Source organism: Lactuca serriola, chromosome 8 (assembly GCF_051521515.1).
Source record: "Lactuca serriola cultivar US96UC23 chromosome 8, Lser_US96UC23_V15, whole genome shotgun sequence".
NCBI classification, from domain to species: Eukaryota; Viridiplantae; Streptophyta; class Magnoliopsida; order Asterales; family Asteraceae; genus Lactuca; species Lactuca serriola.
The window spans coordinates 15,159,037-15,174,264 of NC_136415.1; the positions used below are offsets into that span (position 1 = coordinate 15,159,037).

Below are 15,228 nucleotides of genomic sequence, written 5' to 3' on the forward strand. Positions count from 1 at the left end.
CACAAAACAGTAGTCATATATAAGATGAAAACAGTAGGCTCTATAGTCTATACCATGAACAATGACCAATCAGTCCAATGAACCATAGGCTATGCTACCATGAACACCAACACCCAAATACGGCCTAGGGTTTTAGTGATATTGCAAAACATACGTTACAATGAAGAGGGAAAATGGATAATATATACTATATAGAACTATGACAAACAAACTCAATAAAAAGTCTATTCTAGCGTAACCTAAATATGGCAATAGGCTAACAAATTGGATATTGTATCATAAGACTTATAAAAACGTGTCACTCTCACACCGTATAAAAGTAAGAAACGTGTAAATCTAAATACAGTTTCACTAAAAAAAATCATCATTTTCACACGGTATAGAAGTATTATCGTAAAATATGAAGGATTTACACTATTACATACACCGTATATATTATATGTATATGTATATATGTATCTATGGTTCATGATTTGTATATACAGGCAATTGATAGAGGTTTTTTCAGTGTTCCACTAGCATAGCCTCCAGATTTGTCTTCCGTGCAGCATGTTTTAGTTTCTCTAGTGCAACAAGCCCCACCTGCCTAACTCTTTCTCTCGACAACCCCATCCTGCAACACAACATCATTATCATATAAATTAAGGAATAAGGACTTGTTTGTTATGCATAACATAACTTGTGAAATACCATGTCAATGGGACAAAAAATTCTAATGTTTTTTGTATAAGGAGGCACAGGGACAGGGACTAGACCACATCTCTCATTTGTGAAAAAAAAAAAAAAGACACAAATGCCCCCCTCCTCATCTTTATGATAAAAAATAGATTGCATTGCACCTTCTACTAATATCTTCCCAAGTAAGGAACTCGTTATCGAGACCATAGTACAAACGAATGATCTCTCTCTCCCTTTCCCTTAGAGTTGTGGTCATCAACTTGTTCACTTCATCCTGTAAATATATCAAATACAACAATATGTAAAGGGTATTTTGGTCATCTGAGTGTGAACTTTTGGATTCGTGTTATAAATCATCTCAAGTACCTTGAGAGCGCCATGATCTACTCCATGCCAAGGGTCGTTCCCTGGGTGGTCATCTGCCATGTACTGCAACAGTAACAAAACAAGTCTCAAAATGAAGGAAAAAAGGGCAATCTACTATCATCATTTCATCGATTTAGCCATAGTGATTAAACCTTTTTGCCTTTTTGACAGTTTAAAAAATAAAATAGTTAAAGTGGAAAAGTAGATAAAATGGAAAAACTACAAGATTTTTTATTTGGATTTTGTACTTAAAGAACAAGAGCTATAACAATACTTACACTCTGGAAGGTATCCCCTGGATTACCATTTATAGAAGGGAATGCTGGCCTATCAAGTGAGAACACTTTGCATTTTGCCTACAAGAAAGGGTCTAAATATTAACATAATGAAAAATAAACAAAGCTCAATAAAAAACAAGTTCATTTCATTGAATACTTCAAGTACCTCAGTGGCATTCAATACTTTCTTTGTTGACATTTTCAGGGTTTCTGCAATTTTCTATATCAAAAAGAAACTCATTAGCTACCTAAATTTTAAGATTAATACAACAACTGTAGCATTATTTTTTAACTTACTTCTATTGATGGTGTTATTCCTTTTTCCTCAAGCTTAGCCTTAGCATTTCGTATTGCACTCAATCTTTCATGCATATGGATGGGCAATCTTAGTGTCCTAGAATTTTCGATTAATGCTTTGGAAACACCCTGAAATTAAAGACAATTAAAAAATTTACCATATATAGTAACTGAAGTAACTATATTTAAAGTGGATTTAGTGACCTCACCTGTCGTATCCACCAATAAACATAAGTAGAAATCTTAAACCCCCTTGATGAATCATATTTTTCTATCCCACGGAGTAGTCCAATCAGACCTCCCTACAGAAAAAATTGTGGAGTTCTGAATTAGAATTTGGAATAAATGCAAGAAATACCAAAATGTACTTTTATTTTTCCTTATTACAGCATTGTACTTTCAAACTAGAGCATTGTACTTCAAAAAGTTTACCCATTATAGCAACAGGTAATATGATGATTTGAATTATGATGACATGACACAAGTTAATAGGTTGTTATGACATGTCATTGTCCACATAGGATGTCCATATGTAATTTAGAGCTACCTGAATGAGGTCACCAATTTCAACTCCCATGTTTGCATACTTTTGAGCAACTGACATTACTAAACGGACATTGCTCATGGCCAGCTTCTCTCTTGCCAATTTGCATTCAATCTGTTTGACTTGTAGCTCAGCTCGTGGAATCTTCATTGATGCTGCAAGTTGATCCTCTGAGGGTTCACATCCCAATCTTTCCTTCAATCTGAAAATCCATAACAAACAAGCTCATCAAAACTATTTGAAGGGAATTTGGTAGTATTTAAAAAAAAAAAAAAAAAAAAAAAAAAAAAAAAAAAAAAGAAAGCTAGGAAATTTAGTTACCTTGACTTCTGATCTTCTAAATGTTGACCGATTTTTATCTTTTTAGATAAAACCACCACCTCAGCATGAGTGAGCAAAGAATCACTTGTTATCCCTTTAACATTGGCTATTGCACGATTTTGGAGCAGATCTGGACTGATTACAAATCTGATACATCTTTTGTTTGGTGTTTTCTTTTGAGCATCTATTCTACGCCTACGTGCAGATTTCCCTGAACCACTGACATACATCTTTCTGCTGCTTTTATCTGTTGGGTTAACTGTAGTCACTGCCCCCTTGTTTGAAAGATTCCATTGCTTTTCTAACAAAGATTTTTGGAATAAGAGTAAGGCGTCAACTGAAAAGTCTTGATCAGAATCTTCCTCTTTCAAGTGCTCAGATCCCTGAACCCATGGGTGTATACTGGAAGGATCAGAAGTAATATCAACATGTTCTTTTAGAGCTCTGATGTAATGTGTGTCTTGATTATGACGATTGGATATGAAACCATGGCCATAATTGGATGACTTTTTTGCAGTAATCATGTTCTTATTTGGGACAGATATGAACCCAAGATCAGTGCTGCATGACAGCTTTTCATTAACATCAGAGTAGTAAGAAGATGATCCTAATAGCCTTTCACCTGCCTTTAGTCCTATTACTGCAGTTGTAGCCATCATTTAGCTTTCTTTGCTTGCAGGAAATCGCATCACATACGTTGACAGAGTTGTTTTAACCAACCATACCACTTTCTCATATGATTACTAAACAGTAAAATTGTTGGATTAGCACTTGTATAGTGCGGATCTCTACCTAAAATTCCTGGAAAAGAAAAAAGATGAGAGAACTATCACTAAAGCAACTACCAAAATAGAAAGGTTTCAGAACATAGCATGTACTTTGTTTCATGGATGTTCATCAATACACATATAGGTGTAAAGATTTTCCCCTTAAAAGGTAAGTCGATGTATGCTTAAGTTATATCAAAATCTTCACAAGGTATCAACTGTGATGCTTATAGGACTTATAAAATCAGTTCAAAGTTTGAACTACATGAGCTCCAATTATATTCTCCTAAACAATAGCTTACTGTAATGTTTGAATGCCATACTATCTTAATAAACTTCAAATCAAGGTAAATTTGCTCCAAGTCAAATTTTGAGCTATAAATTTATATGCCTCCCAAACTTGGCATAAAACTCACAAACACTGTTCAAATCCTACTTCAATTCAAAAAATTATTGGTAATTTACACAAGATTGCATTGGGAAAAAACAAGATCATACGCTGAATCGGCGATTAAATTATCACAGCTCCTCCAACCCTACCATGAAAGAACAACGATAGTTATATTCAGAGTATCATAAATAATGTAGGTGAGACTATAGCGGAAAAAACAACACTGAAAGCAAAATAACAAGTTAAATCATCATTGCTCCTCTTTCAGTCATACGATGAAAGAACAAAGGAAAATAATCACCAGCGAAAATGTTTTCCGAACACATAACGAAGGAAACAAAAGCTTCATCAGAATGCGATCGGAAATCCAGTAACTGTATTGTAAATTATGATCGCAATATACTGAAGAGCTACAACAATCAATCAATCAATCAACTGATGAACCATTCGTAATTCACAGAAGAAAAAAATCAAATCAATAAAACAAAGTTTTACATAAAGGATCGGCAGAAAACATAACAATAAGTCGTCTAGAATTACCTTAACTTGCACAGGTCAAGAAATGAGATGCTCGATTGCAGTGTTCTCCGATGTTCCCGGGAGAGAGGGGAACGTGTGGTGAATATAACCAGTATCAAAGTGAGTGAACCTGAATAGAGAGAGGTGTGTTACTATCGGCTTCTAATTTCTCATTCTTTAAAACAAGTCTTTTTTTTTTCTTAAGAAAAAGATATTTTCATTTTATTCCGATAACTGACCGCCATAATGAAATGTTCATTTTTTTAATCATTTAAAATTAAAATATTCAGATAAAAGAATTATAGTTATTTATGGAAATATTACAAGAATATGCCCTTTGTGTGTTTATGGGTTCATGTTGTTTATAGGTAACCAATTATCCATAGTGTTCATTCTTTTTTTAGTTTTATCATAATTTTTTGCTTATAAAATCTCCCTACTCAGGTATTTAGCTCCGGTTATTTGAAAATTTGGCATGAAACTAATTTACATATAAAAACTTAATTACGTTACAAAGGATTATAAGTGTGTTTGGCACCGAGATTTTTGGAGTTTTTAACTTTTAATTTTTAAGAAAAAATTCAAAAAAAAGTCGTTTGACATTAGAATCTTTTAATTTTTGTTTTAAACAAAAAATCCTGAATTTAAAAGTTACTTCAAGTAGCTTCTTGGAGCTTTTAACTTTTAGTTTTTAAACAAACTACAAAAATAGTCCCCCATGGTTTGCATTTTTCGGGTTTTAGTCTAAACTTTGACAAATATGGATAAATTGTCATTTTAAGCATCTTTCGTTGTGGATTTGGTCACTCTTAAATCGATATCAAAAATAAAACTTAGAACAACAGTTGATATTGATGATATAAGGAGAGAAGTTGAAATCATGAAGCAATAAGAACGAAGATAGACATGGCATTTTTCTGCAACCACCATAGTTGGATCGTTGCCAATTGCCGGACCTCCATCGTTGTCGATATGTACTCTATCACTCACCCATGTCGCTACTTCTCCATCTTTCTCTCTCTCTCTCTCTCTCTCTCTCTCTCTCTCTCACACACATATGTCTGCTTAGCGTCTGTAACCTCATCCTCATCATCATTACTTCCACTGCAATCAAACCATATCATCCATTAGCTACCTTCCACTCTCGATTTCTAGGGTTTTTTTCTTTTAGAAATGATTTGAAGAACAAACGATTTCATATTCGATGTGCTAAGTTTGTTGTCCCAAAAACGATTTCAGCTCCATGAGTGTGGGTGTTTATTTTGTAAAACAAACCTAAAAAAATGGAGCGTATATGTGTTCTTGATTGTGTTTTCTTGAGTATTGAACTAGAGAGAGAGAGAGAGAAAGAGAGAGAGAGAGAGAGAGAGAGAGAGAGAGAAGCATGCATACCTTTTTTCTATATTTAATAATAATAATAATAATAATAATAATAATAATAATAATAATAACTTACAAAAATGAAAGAAAAGTGGAAAATAAATATATCATGGTATTATAATCATTTCATTTGTCGAATGGACCAAATACACAACCAAACTAGCTGAAAATAATTATTTCTACAGAATTTAAGAGAGTTGGATGGGTTTCCTAAAAAATACAAACCATGGGGACCATTTTTGCAATTTTGTCTAGTTTTTAACTGATTTTACAAAAATGGTCTCTATAGTTGGTATTTTTTGTGTATTTTTGGTACATACCCAACTTAAAATGATTAATATGCCCCATTAATAATTCTTTTTTTAATTTCTTTTATATATTTTCTTATTCTTATAATTACAAAAAAATAAAAATAAATTAAATCTAACTCCCTCTCTCTCACACACACACAGACACACACACACATTTTGGACGCCATCTTCCCCATTAGAACCACCACCACCATATCTTCTGCTAGAACCCTGACTTCACCGGCGACAACTTCGTCAAAACACCCTTTTCTGATGGACATTTTTACGGTGCCTACATCTCCATATCCTACGCTTTCAAGATGATAGACGTCCTAAATCTCCATCTTCGCATGTTTCCTTCTCCACATGCACTGGCCTCCGCCTTAGATCAATGGAGTTGTTGATGGTTGAGTCGTTTCGCTACAACAGTGCTTCCTGACAAACTTAAATTTGGAAATTGAAGTCAACATATCGAAATTCCCATTAAAATCGAATCCAACAATCATTTCCAATATGGTTTCTGGATCCAAAATAAAAGTGGATAGTGGAGTAGAGAACGAGAGGAAAGAGATAGTGTTCTTGTGGCTTGCTTGTGACATAAATTAATGAAGAAAACGATTAAGATCAAGTCTTGAATCGATTGCTTATCATTGGAGATAGAGTTGGGAGTTTAATTTGATTTCATCAACGATTCATGTGTTTACTTTTTGTGCTTGTTTTGGGCATGATGTTTGGGTTTACTTTGTGGGTTTGGGCACCCCTTGCATCAATGGGTTCATATGTGGGCAAGAAAGGGAGCTGGTAGTCTTGGCTTACGGCTTGTTGTCAGTGATTTTGGTGTGGATGTTCTTCAGAGGGTGAGTGTGTGTTCTTGTGACTGTGTTTGTGTGTGTTTTGAAAAAAGATAGAAAAAAGTAAAGCTAAGTGGTATCAGCCGAAGAGAGAGAGAGAGAGAGAGAGAGGTGGAGTGGGTGGGTGGGCCTTCCTTTATTTTTAATTAATTAAAACTTTAACATTGATATAAAAAATTAAAATAAAACAAATATAAGGGTTATAATAGTCCTTTTAAGTTGATAAGGATCAAAACCACACAAAGTATCCCAAATTGAACCACTGATACACCAACAAACATTTTTGGACTAAAACCATATATTTTTGACAACCACTATAACACCCGTGTTTCCTGCTAGACTAAGTCATAGTCTGTAATTAGTTTGATCAACTATTGTAATTTTTATATGAATGAATAAGAAAGGAGTATTCATATATTTATATGCTTACGTGTTTTATAGGATATTAGGTGTATTTAATAATAAAATAAATAAGATTAAAATACGCGTCGAAGATAAAAGATTACTTAGGATAAATAATCTTAACTTAGTTGTATTATACATTATAAGGATTCTTGAGATATAAAGAGTGTTCAAATCCGACTTCATATGAAAAAATTATGTTTCTTCGAAGTTTCTCGATTAAACCGTCACAGATCTACGTGTCGTGGAAAGTAAATTTTTGATAAATTACTTTTTAGCCTTAGTGATCAAAATGAGAGTCGTAGTAATCGTTAAATCGAGAGTGTGCATATAGAGAACGTCCAAATCTGATTTTGCGGGAGGAAGTTATGATTTTTCTTAGATTCGACATAACAGTATTCTACTAAAAAATCAAATTTCAGATCGGTCGATTTTTAGCCAAAATAATCTAAATGATAGTTGAAGATATCGTTGATAGGAGTTTATCGATATAAAGTCTGTCGAAAACAGACAATGGATGAGAGAGTTATGCTTTTTATACGGGCTTTAATAGTTTAAGCCTGAGTGAAAAATATAAATTCAAAATTAGCCGACGGAATGTAAACGAAAGTTGTATATCTTGTCGAGAGCTATGTGTAGATATAAAGAACGTCAGAAGCGGAGCTCGTATGAAGAAGATACGTAATTTTAAAAATCTGAAAATTTGAATGCGTACGTGCTTCTAGAAAGGCCACACCGCTCTAACCGAAGAGTGTCACGTGTCAGCAAATGATAGGATCGACGTGTTTGGAATGCGCGACACACATCTCTAGGCGCGGCGCGCATGAGGTTTCTCCGCCCTATAATAGCAGTTTGTTCCTTCTTCATCCTCACACCATTTCAATCAATTTTGCTATGAAAATACTCAACATTTGGCCAATTTTTCCTTCATTACAGCCTACGGCGAATCCCTGTGATGTACCGAAGTACTCATCTAAGTAATAGTCTTCGATTAGGAGATCCTGAGTCAGTATTATGCCTACTTAGATCCCAGTTCTCATTTACAGTACTCTGTAAGCGAGCTACATTTAGTCTGCCTCTGTGTAATTTATAATCATAGTTATAAGTCGTTACTAGGAACTTATAAGTAAGATTTATCAATGATTCCAAGTCGTTATACTGCTTGATCTACTTACAGGAGTAATGTCTAGACTGGATTTAATGAGATGTTTAAAATGGGATTTTCAAACAATATTCTTTGTAACCCAAACAAGCCCTACCTACGATATGATCATAACTGGTCATTCCTTATTTAGATCTTAAAGTAGACTTGTGGATTGTTTAGGAATCTAAACCCTTAGGATAATAGACTAAGACTTAGTGTTATATACATATAGGTCTTTTGGAAAATGTGTAAGGCAAAGCTCTGCCTGATTCACCAATCACCAGACACTTTGTCAGGTGAGTGCATAGTTTCTATCAAGATCGTAATCTTAAATAAAAGTATTATTTATATGAGACATTAAATGTTTACCTGTATTATCTGTGTTATGTGCTAATAGTATAAATATGATGATTGGATTAGGAACTGTATTAGGAATCGATTCCCTTTAGTTATAAGTCTTTCCTTAGGTTTAAGAATAAGACTTTTAAATGATACTTAGTTGAAATTAAGTTAGATATCGATTAGGTCTCATGACTAGGGTAGGATGTGTGAGATCAAAGCGAAGTGTTTCTCCTCTTTCTTGAATGACCAGAAATGGTGGGTGCAGATCAGACAACTGGTAAGTATGTTTGGGTCATCAACCAGAGTAGATGACAACACTTGACTATTCTAGGAAATCCAGTGAATTACTTTGCTAGCCTGGACTTATAACACATGCACGTAGATAAAATTTGATACCATATTTATCAAATCTCTGAACATTGGTTGCCTTATATGATTTACACTGGCCGAGGACACCCCTAGCGATGTAGTCAAATAGTTGCTCAAACAATTCATCAGGTTGGGTGATTCCTCCAAATAATCGTTGCTTTAGGATCTGTGATGATCGGTTGGATTGGGTAGTTCGTCTTAGGTCAAGATTTCATATATAATATTGACATCATTGGTTGCAGAAATGATACTATTTAATATCATTAAATTCTTATAGGCTTGAAAACCCTACGTATCTCACCAAGTTTTCCCAAACCCAACCCACTCATTTTATGCATCACAGGTATTAGAACGAAGGCAACAATAGTCTAGTAGTCTGGTTAGAATGTTGAGTGGAATAAAGATATGTGTATGTAATCTATGTTGAGTGGAATAAAGAGATGTGTATGTAATCTATAGATTCAGGACCTTTTATATTTTACGTTGTAACGCATGTTTGGATATGAACGAATGACATCCCAAAGGTTTAATAAATTAACTTTTGTTATCTTAAAAATGTTTTATTTAACTGGGAATTTCCGCATCTCAATTTTATAAAACGTAAAGAAAAAATGTTTTAATTGGTTCTGAAAAATGGGGGATGTCACAACCATAAAGATATTTTTTCCATTTTTTTTCCATTTAGAAGCTATCAATTACTGTTGTTAAACACTTCTACATAAATAAAAGCTACACTTTCTGGCTTCTAGCTTCTGGCCACCAGCTAGTTTTGCCAAATAAGTCCAAGATGTAGCTGGCATGGACCATATATATATATATATATATATATATATATATATATATATATATATATATATATATTATTTTTAATTTCACTCATATTATTATTATGATAAATTACAATCTTTGTCCATGTGGTTAGACATTTTTTTGGATTCAGTCCATTTTTTTTCAATTTTAACGTTTATCAGAAAAATATGTGTCACTCTTTTGGTTCCTTGCACGTGAACGTACGATGGGTTTGTTTGTAAAGTGTCCAATTTGCCATCATATTTTTCATATATCATCCCATTAATCTTTATACTCAATAAATCTTATAACTTATAACTTAGAATCAAATGTAAAATTAAGATAGACCAACCAATGTGGGACTAGCCCACTTGGTAGAGGTGGAAGCCTCTTAGATTAAAGGTTTCAGGTTCAAACACAGGCGTAAGTGAATTAACTAACTTGTTGCATTTAACTTCTAACCACTAACCAACCGTTGAAAAAAAAATAGACCAAATCAAAGTCCAATTTGAAATCAAAGCAAACCAAATATATTTTGTCACGTAGCACGGGACGTGAAGTCACCAAAGTGCAACGTCTGATATGTTGTTTAATATTTTGTGACTTATTTTATGTCACATACAAAAATCTTAGCAATCTTAACGGGTTGTTTGATTTTGGGCTGGTTGGGTTGATTCAGTCTTTGATGAAAATAAAGTTTCTCTCCTTCTTACGCGACAACTTATCCCACCTCTGACCTCCGTCAGGCGACTCCTACCCCAACCTATTAATCATACAAATGATAAGTTTGCTAATTATATAATACTTTTAACACCCCCTCTCAAACTTATCATTTGAGACAATATAACATTACTTACCTACAAACATATTTAAAGACCAAGTCTTTTTGACAAAAAATAATGTTGCAAAGAGGTTAACGACTTAGTCAGAATATCCGCATTTTGATTAGATGAATCAATTTTAACAATTTTTAAAATTCCATTTTCAATTTTTTCTCTAACAAAGTGAACATCTATTTCAAAATGCTTTGTTTTCTCATGAAAAACTGTATTCAAAGCTAATTTTATAGCAACTTCATTATCACAAAACAGTTTAACAGGAGTTAAACCTTTAAAACCAAGATCATTCATAACTTTTAAAATCCATAACACCTCACATGGAACAAAACCAAGAGCACAATATTCAGATTCAGTTGATGACCTGGATACAATGCTTTGTTTCTTACTTTTCCAAGAAACAAGAGAATTGCCTAAATATACCAAATCACTTGAAACATACCTTCTGGTTGACAGCCATTTAGCGCAATCAGCATCCACAAAACCAACAATATCAAAAGAACTTGATTTAGGCAACACAATACCTTTCCCAGGACAATCTATGTCACAATTAGCATTTTTAGCTAGGAAATTCTGTCCTCATGTAAACATCAACTATTGTAAGACTTGTAATTTAAGTGGATATCATACTTTATGCTCAATCAAAATCATCCATTTGAATCAAAACTCTTGAGTGAAGTTCAAAACCTAATACAATAAATCTCATATACTTAACTATGGGTCTAAAACCCTAAATATCCCAGTTCGAATTTAGTAAGGACTAGGATCCTCTTATTGGGCCTAATAGGTCAGTAAACCTTCTATTTGATGATTTTGGGCCAATGAAACCCACGTGGGCTCTAGTTGGACCTACATTCATCAAAACATAGCAACTGGCCATGTTGGGCCTAAAATAACTCACTTATTCTCATGGGTCTTTTGGACCGTGAACCAATCTCTTGAACAATGATGGGTCGTAAATCCATCTTTTCATTGTAATTGGTCCGTAAAATAACTTCTTAGGCTTTATTGGATTGTGAACCCTCTTACCTTATCACCATTGGGCCGTGAACCCTCATAAGGACCCAATGGGCCGAAAACCATCAACTTGGGCCTCATAATATCGAAATTAAGCGAGTATGGCCCAAACTTTTTCTTCTTTCTTTTTCCTTTTCCCATTTCTCAGCCCACACATGTAAAAAAAAAAAAGAAATTAGCAAAGGATAATTAAGAGTGCCACCTCATGTTTACAAGGTGGATTTCCATGCCATTATCCAATAAACCTCCATACTAATCTCATGTTTCATTGCAGCCATCACATCTCATCCTCTCTCCTCTCTTTCTCTCTTCTTATTCACGGCTTAGGGCCATTCTCCCTTATCAAGATCATTCAAGCTCCATTTTACTTCTAAACCTTTAAGAAATTCCCCCATTTTCTTCCATAAACCCGTGAGTGGGTGTGTGTGCTCAAGAAAGTCCCTTCAACTCAAATACTAGGTAAGATATGTCACTTTTAACTTGGATAAATCCATCTTATGTTATGATCTTCATCAAAACATCACAAATCTTGTGTTTATACTCCTAGAGTCATCATATTTTCGAGGATCCTCTCAAGAAGACTTCTAGGGTCGGGATCCTTCTCAATCTTCATCAAAGACCGAAAACAACAACCCAAAGTGAGTTCATACCCCCTATTTTTGGTTTTTACTTTGTTTTGCGGGAGAATGCAAATTGTTTTGTGTAGATCTATGTGTGTATGCATGATTTTGTGTGTTTTTCTAGTTATATATGTGATTACGTGTTGTAAACCTCATGAACTTCAAGATCTACTAAAAGATGATGCTATTGGTATAACATAACACTCATTTCAACTTATCTTATAAGAAAATGGTTTTAAAATACATACAAGTTATCTAAAGCTAAGAAAATTTCATAAAAGGGCTAAAAGTGACAAAATGACCAAAAATGAGTTTATTTATGTAACTCACAGTTAGTAGGGGTTCAAAAAGAATTTTTTTTTTTGCTAAACATGGTTAATTTCGACATTTGAGACCCTACACTGACTAAAAATGTAAACATTTTCATAAATAGGCCTCATTTGGGCTTCTCACGGCTTTGGGCCAAAATTTGTAACTTTTTGGACTTTTGTGGGCTTAAATGTCATTTTCAACAAAGTTGTGCCAAAGATGTAAATTTTTGATAAGAAGGGTTAAAAATGTGAAATTATAAAAATTTGGGCAAAAAAGATGAAATTATCTATAATGGACCGAAAATACACATTTTTATAAAAATCAAGCCAAAAATGATATTTTTGACAAAAATGAGTTAAAAATGTTATTTTTACAAAAACTAACCTTAAATGCAAGTTTTGTTCTAAAAAGGGGCCTAAAATGTTATTTTTACCAAAAATGGGCCTTAATTGTAAATTTTTGGCTTAATGGGTTAAAAATGTCATTTTTACAAAAAGTGAGCCTTTTATGTCATTCTGATAAATAATTGAGCTAAAACTAGCAATATAATAACAAACGGGCTAATTATGTAATTCTCATTTTTATTGGGCCTTAGTGACCCATTTATATGCTAGATAGGTCTTGAATACTCTTTACATGTTTATTGGGCCTTGTTGACCCATTTACATGCTCGACGGACCTTGGATACTCCTTGCGCGCTTTTTGGGCCTGTAAATATCATACATGTGAAATGGGCATTAGCTGTCTTTTTACATATATTTTGGGCCCAGATTATATAATCTCATTCCTTATGAGCCTAGAAATGATTTACATGCTTAGTGGGCCTTAGTTGTTCACTTACATGTTCATTGGCCCTGGAATGTACTTTATATGTTTCTCTTCGTGTAAATTCGATTAAGGATCTAGTGATACGTGTCGGTTGACACCTATTGAGTGTACGATTGTAGCATGTAGTTACAACCAGAGTCTCTTGGAGGGAGAGCGGGGGTTTGTGTATAGATCTATACGGGGATGACACCCCACACCTGAGTTGTTCGCTACAGTTAGACTAAACCAGTCTAGGGTGACGAAAACCTTACCTTATTCCGTCGGCGTCTATAAACGCCAAGACAGACGAAATTGTCATTATTTAGTATGATTATAACGACTCACTTAGATGAACTAACGTCATAAATTTACGGGAGACCATTCTTTTTTCTCATTGGATTACTCGGTAACATACTCGCGCCGGTACTAAACCTCGAGGGTTGATATACCAGCATTCTCTGTTACAAACAACATCGGGTTGTATGGGGGCATTCTCTTTACATTCACTTCATTATCTTGTTGCATTCTAGTAAACAATAACACACATGCATTAACACAAGATCGGACATAAACACACTAAATTGTCCCGGCCTATTAAAAATGAATAATAAAAATAAAGTCAAAATTAGCCGACGGGGTCTAAACGAAAGTTGTAGAGCGTAGTCTCACCTACGTGGGGATATAATGAACATCGAAAATGGAGTTCGTATGAGGAAGATATGAATTTTTTAAGTTTATTTAATAATTTCGGTATTTAAATTTAATTAAAAATATCTGATATTGTCCATGGGGGGGGGGGGGGAGTCAGCGGTCTTATCCCCATTACGCCCAGCGTAACATAGAATTACGCCCAACGTAATTCGGGTTTCAGCCCCCTATACAAGGGAGTCGAGTGCAGCCGATTCATTTGCTCATTTTCTCTTCTCTCTCTCCCGTTTTGCATCGATTTACATGCAAGAAATATCTCGAAGCCCCAGTATCATTCCCGAACCCCGAAGCAAGTCCCGAAGCCCCGAAGATCAGATTCCCGAGCCGAAGCTCTGCCCGCGAGGAGCCCGTTTTTTGTGAAGATCTTCCAGATCTACCGAAGAATACTACTTCTACAAGTCGTAGTGTTGTCCGATCATCTTCTGATCAAGTGAGTGTGTAGTTACTTTCTTCTAACGCAAAACTATGAAGTATTTTATACGAAATATGTGTTATGTGTATATTTTGTTGTTATATGTGTGAATGTATATTCACTTTCTTCTATCTCATAGGTATGATTTATTCTCTATGAAATACGTGTTATGTGTGTGTGTGCCTCATCTGTTATGTGGAATATGTATAGAGTGAGAATGCTATACAGGTTTTAAACTATATATATATATATATATATATATATATATATATATATATATATATATCTACTAATATGTTGGGTAGACCATGGGTAGATAGTTGATGTGTGATAAACAAATGAGAGGCCTCGATGTTGTTGTTGTTGATCTAGTTATTCAGCGGAGTATGGATAACGACCATAGACTCTTTCTAGACAGTCATGTGGAACGCTAGCATGTTCATAACTTGTAGGTGTTGTGAACGATGTGTTCACAGATGTATTCTATCCCCCTCATGGTTGCCTTTAGGATATCTATTGTTGAGGAAACTCCTTAGCAGTAATGTCCATCCCGATGAAAATCCTAGATTAGGTCCCTTGAGATAGATGTTGTTTTAGGGACATGAAATGAGGATAACGGGAATGGGTAATCGGGTTATTGTTGGTTGGTGAAATTAAATATAATTATTTATTGTGGGTTGAAAACCCTATATGTTCACCAGGTTCCCAAGTCTGACCCACTCAATTTATTCGTATTACAGATAGTGGCGCGAGGGCATAAGATGGATGAATCATCAAATTGTTTTGGT

General features: G+C 34.4%; 1 protein-coding gene across 3 annotated transcripts; it reads right to left on the minus strand.

The window, feature by feature from the left end:
• Positions 1-331: 331 nt before the first annotated feature.
• LOC145066161 (RNA polymerase sigma factor sigA-like) lies at positions 332-4,338 on the minus strand. 3 transcript variants are annotated; one of them, XM_079013363.1, is made up of 12 exons: positions 4,183-4,334; positions 3,944-4,052; positions 3,750-3,787; positions 2,485-3,285; positions 2,167-2,365; positions 1,829-1,921; positions 1,620-1,748; positions 1,489-1,542; positions 1,323-1,400; positions 1,045-1,107; positions 840-952; positions 332-613 (listed from the first exon to the last, which is right to left on the minus strand). In XM_079013363.1, exons 4-12 carry the CDS (start codon positions 3,141-3,143, stop codon positions 505-507), a joined length of 1,497 nt encoding a protein of 498 aa, XP_078869489.1. In that variant the 5' UTR covers positions 3,144-3,285; positions 3,750-3,787; positions 3,944-4,052; positions 4,183-4,334; the 3' UTR covers positions 332-504. The 3 variants fall into 3 exon arrangements, with proteins under 3 accessions (XP_078869489.1, XP_078869488.1, XP_078869490.1); XM_079013362.1 differs by lacking the exon at positions 3,944-4,052 and having other exon boundaries at positions 4,183-4,338; XM_079013364.1 differs by lacking the exons at positions 3,750-3,787; positions 3,944-4,052 and having other exon boundaries at positions 4,183-4,335.
• Positions 4,339-15,228: the final 10,890 nt, after the last annotated feature.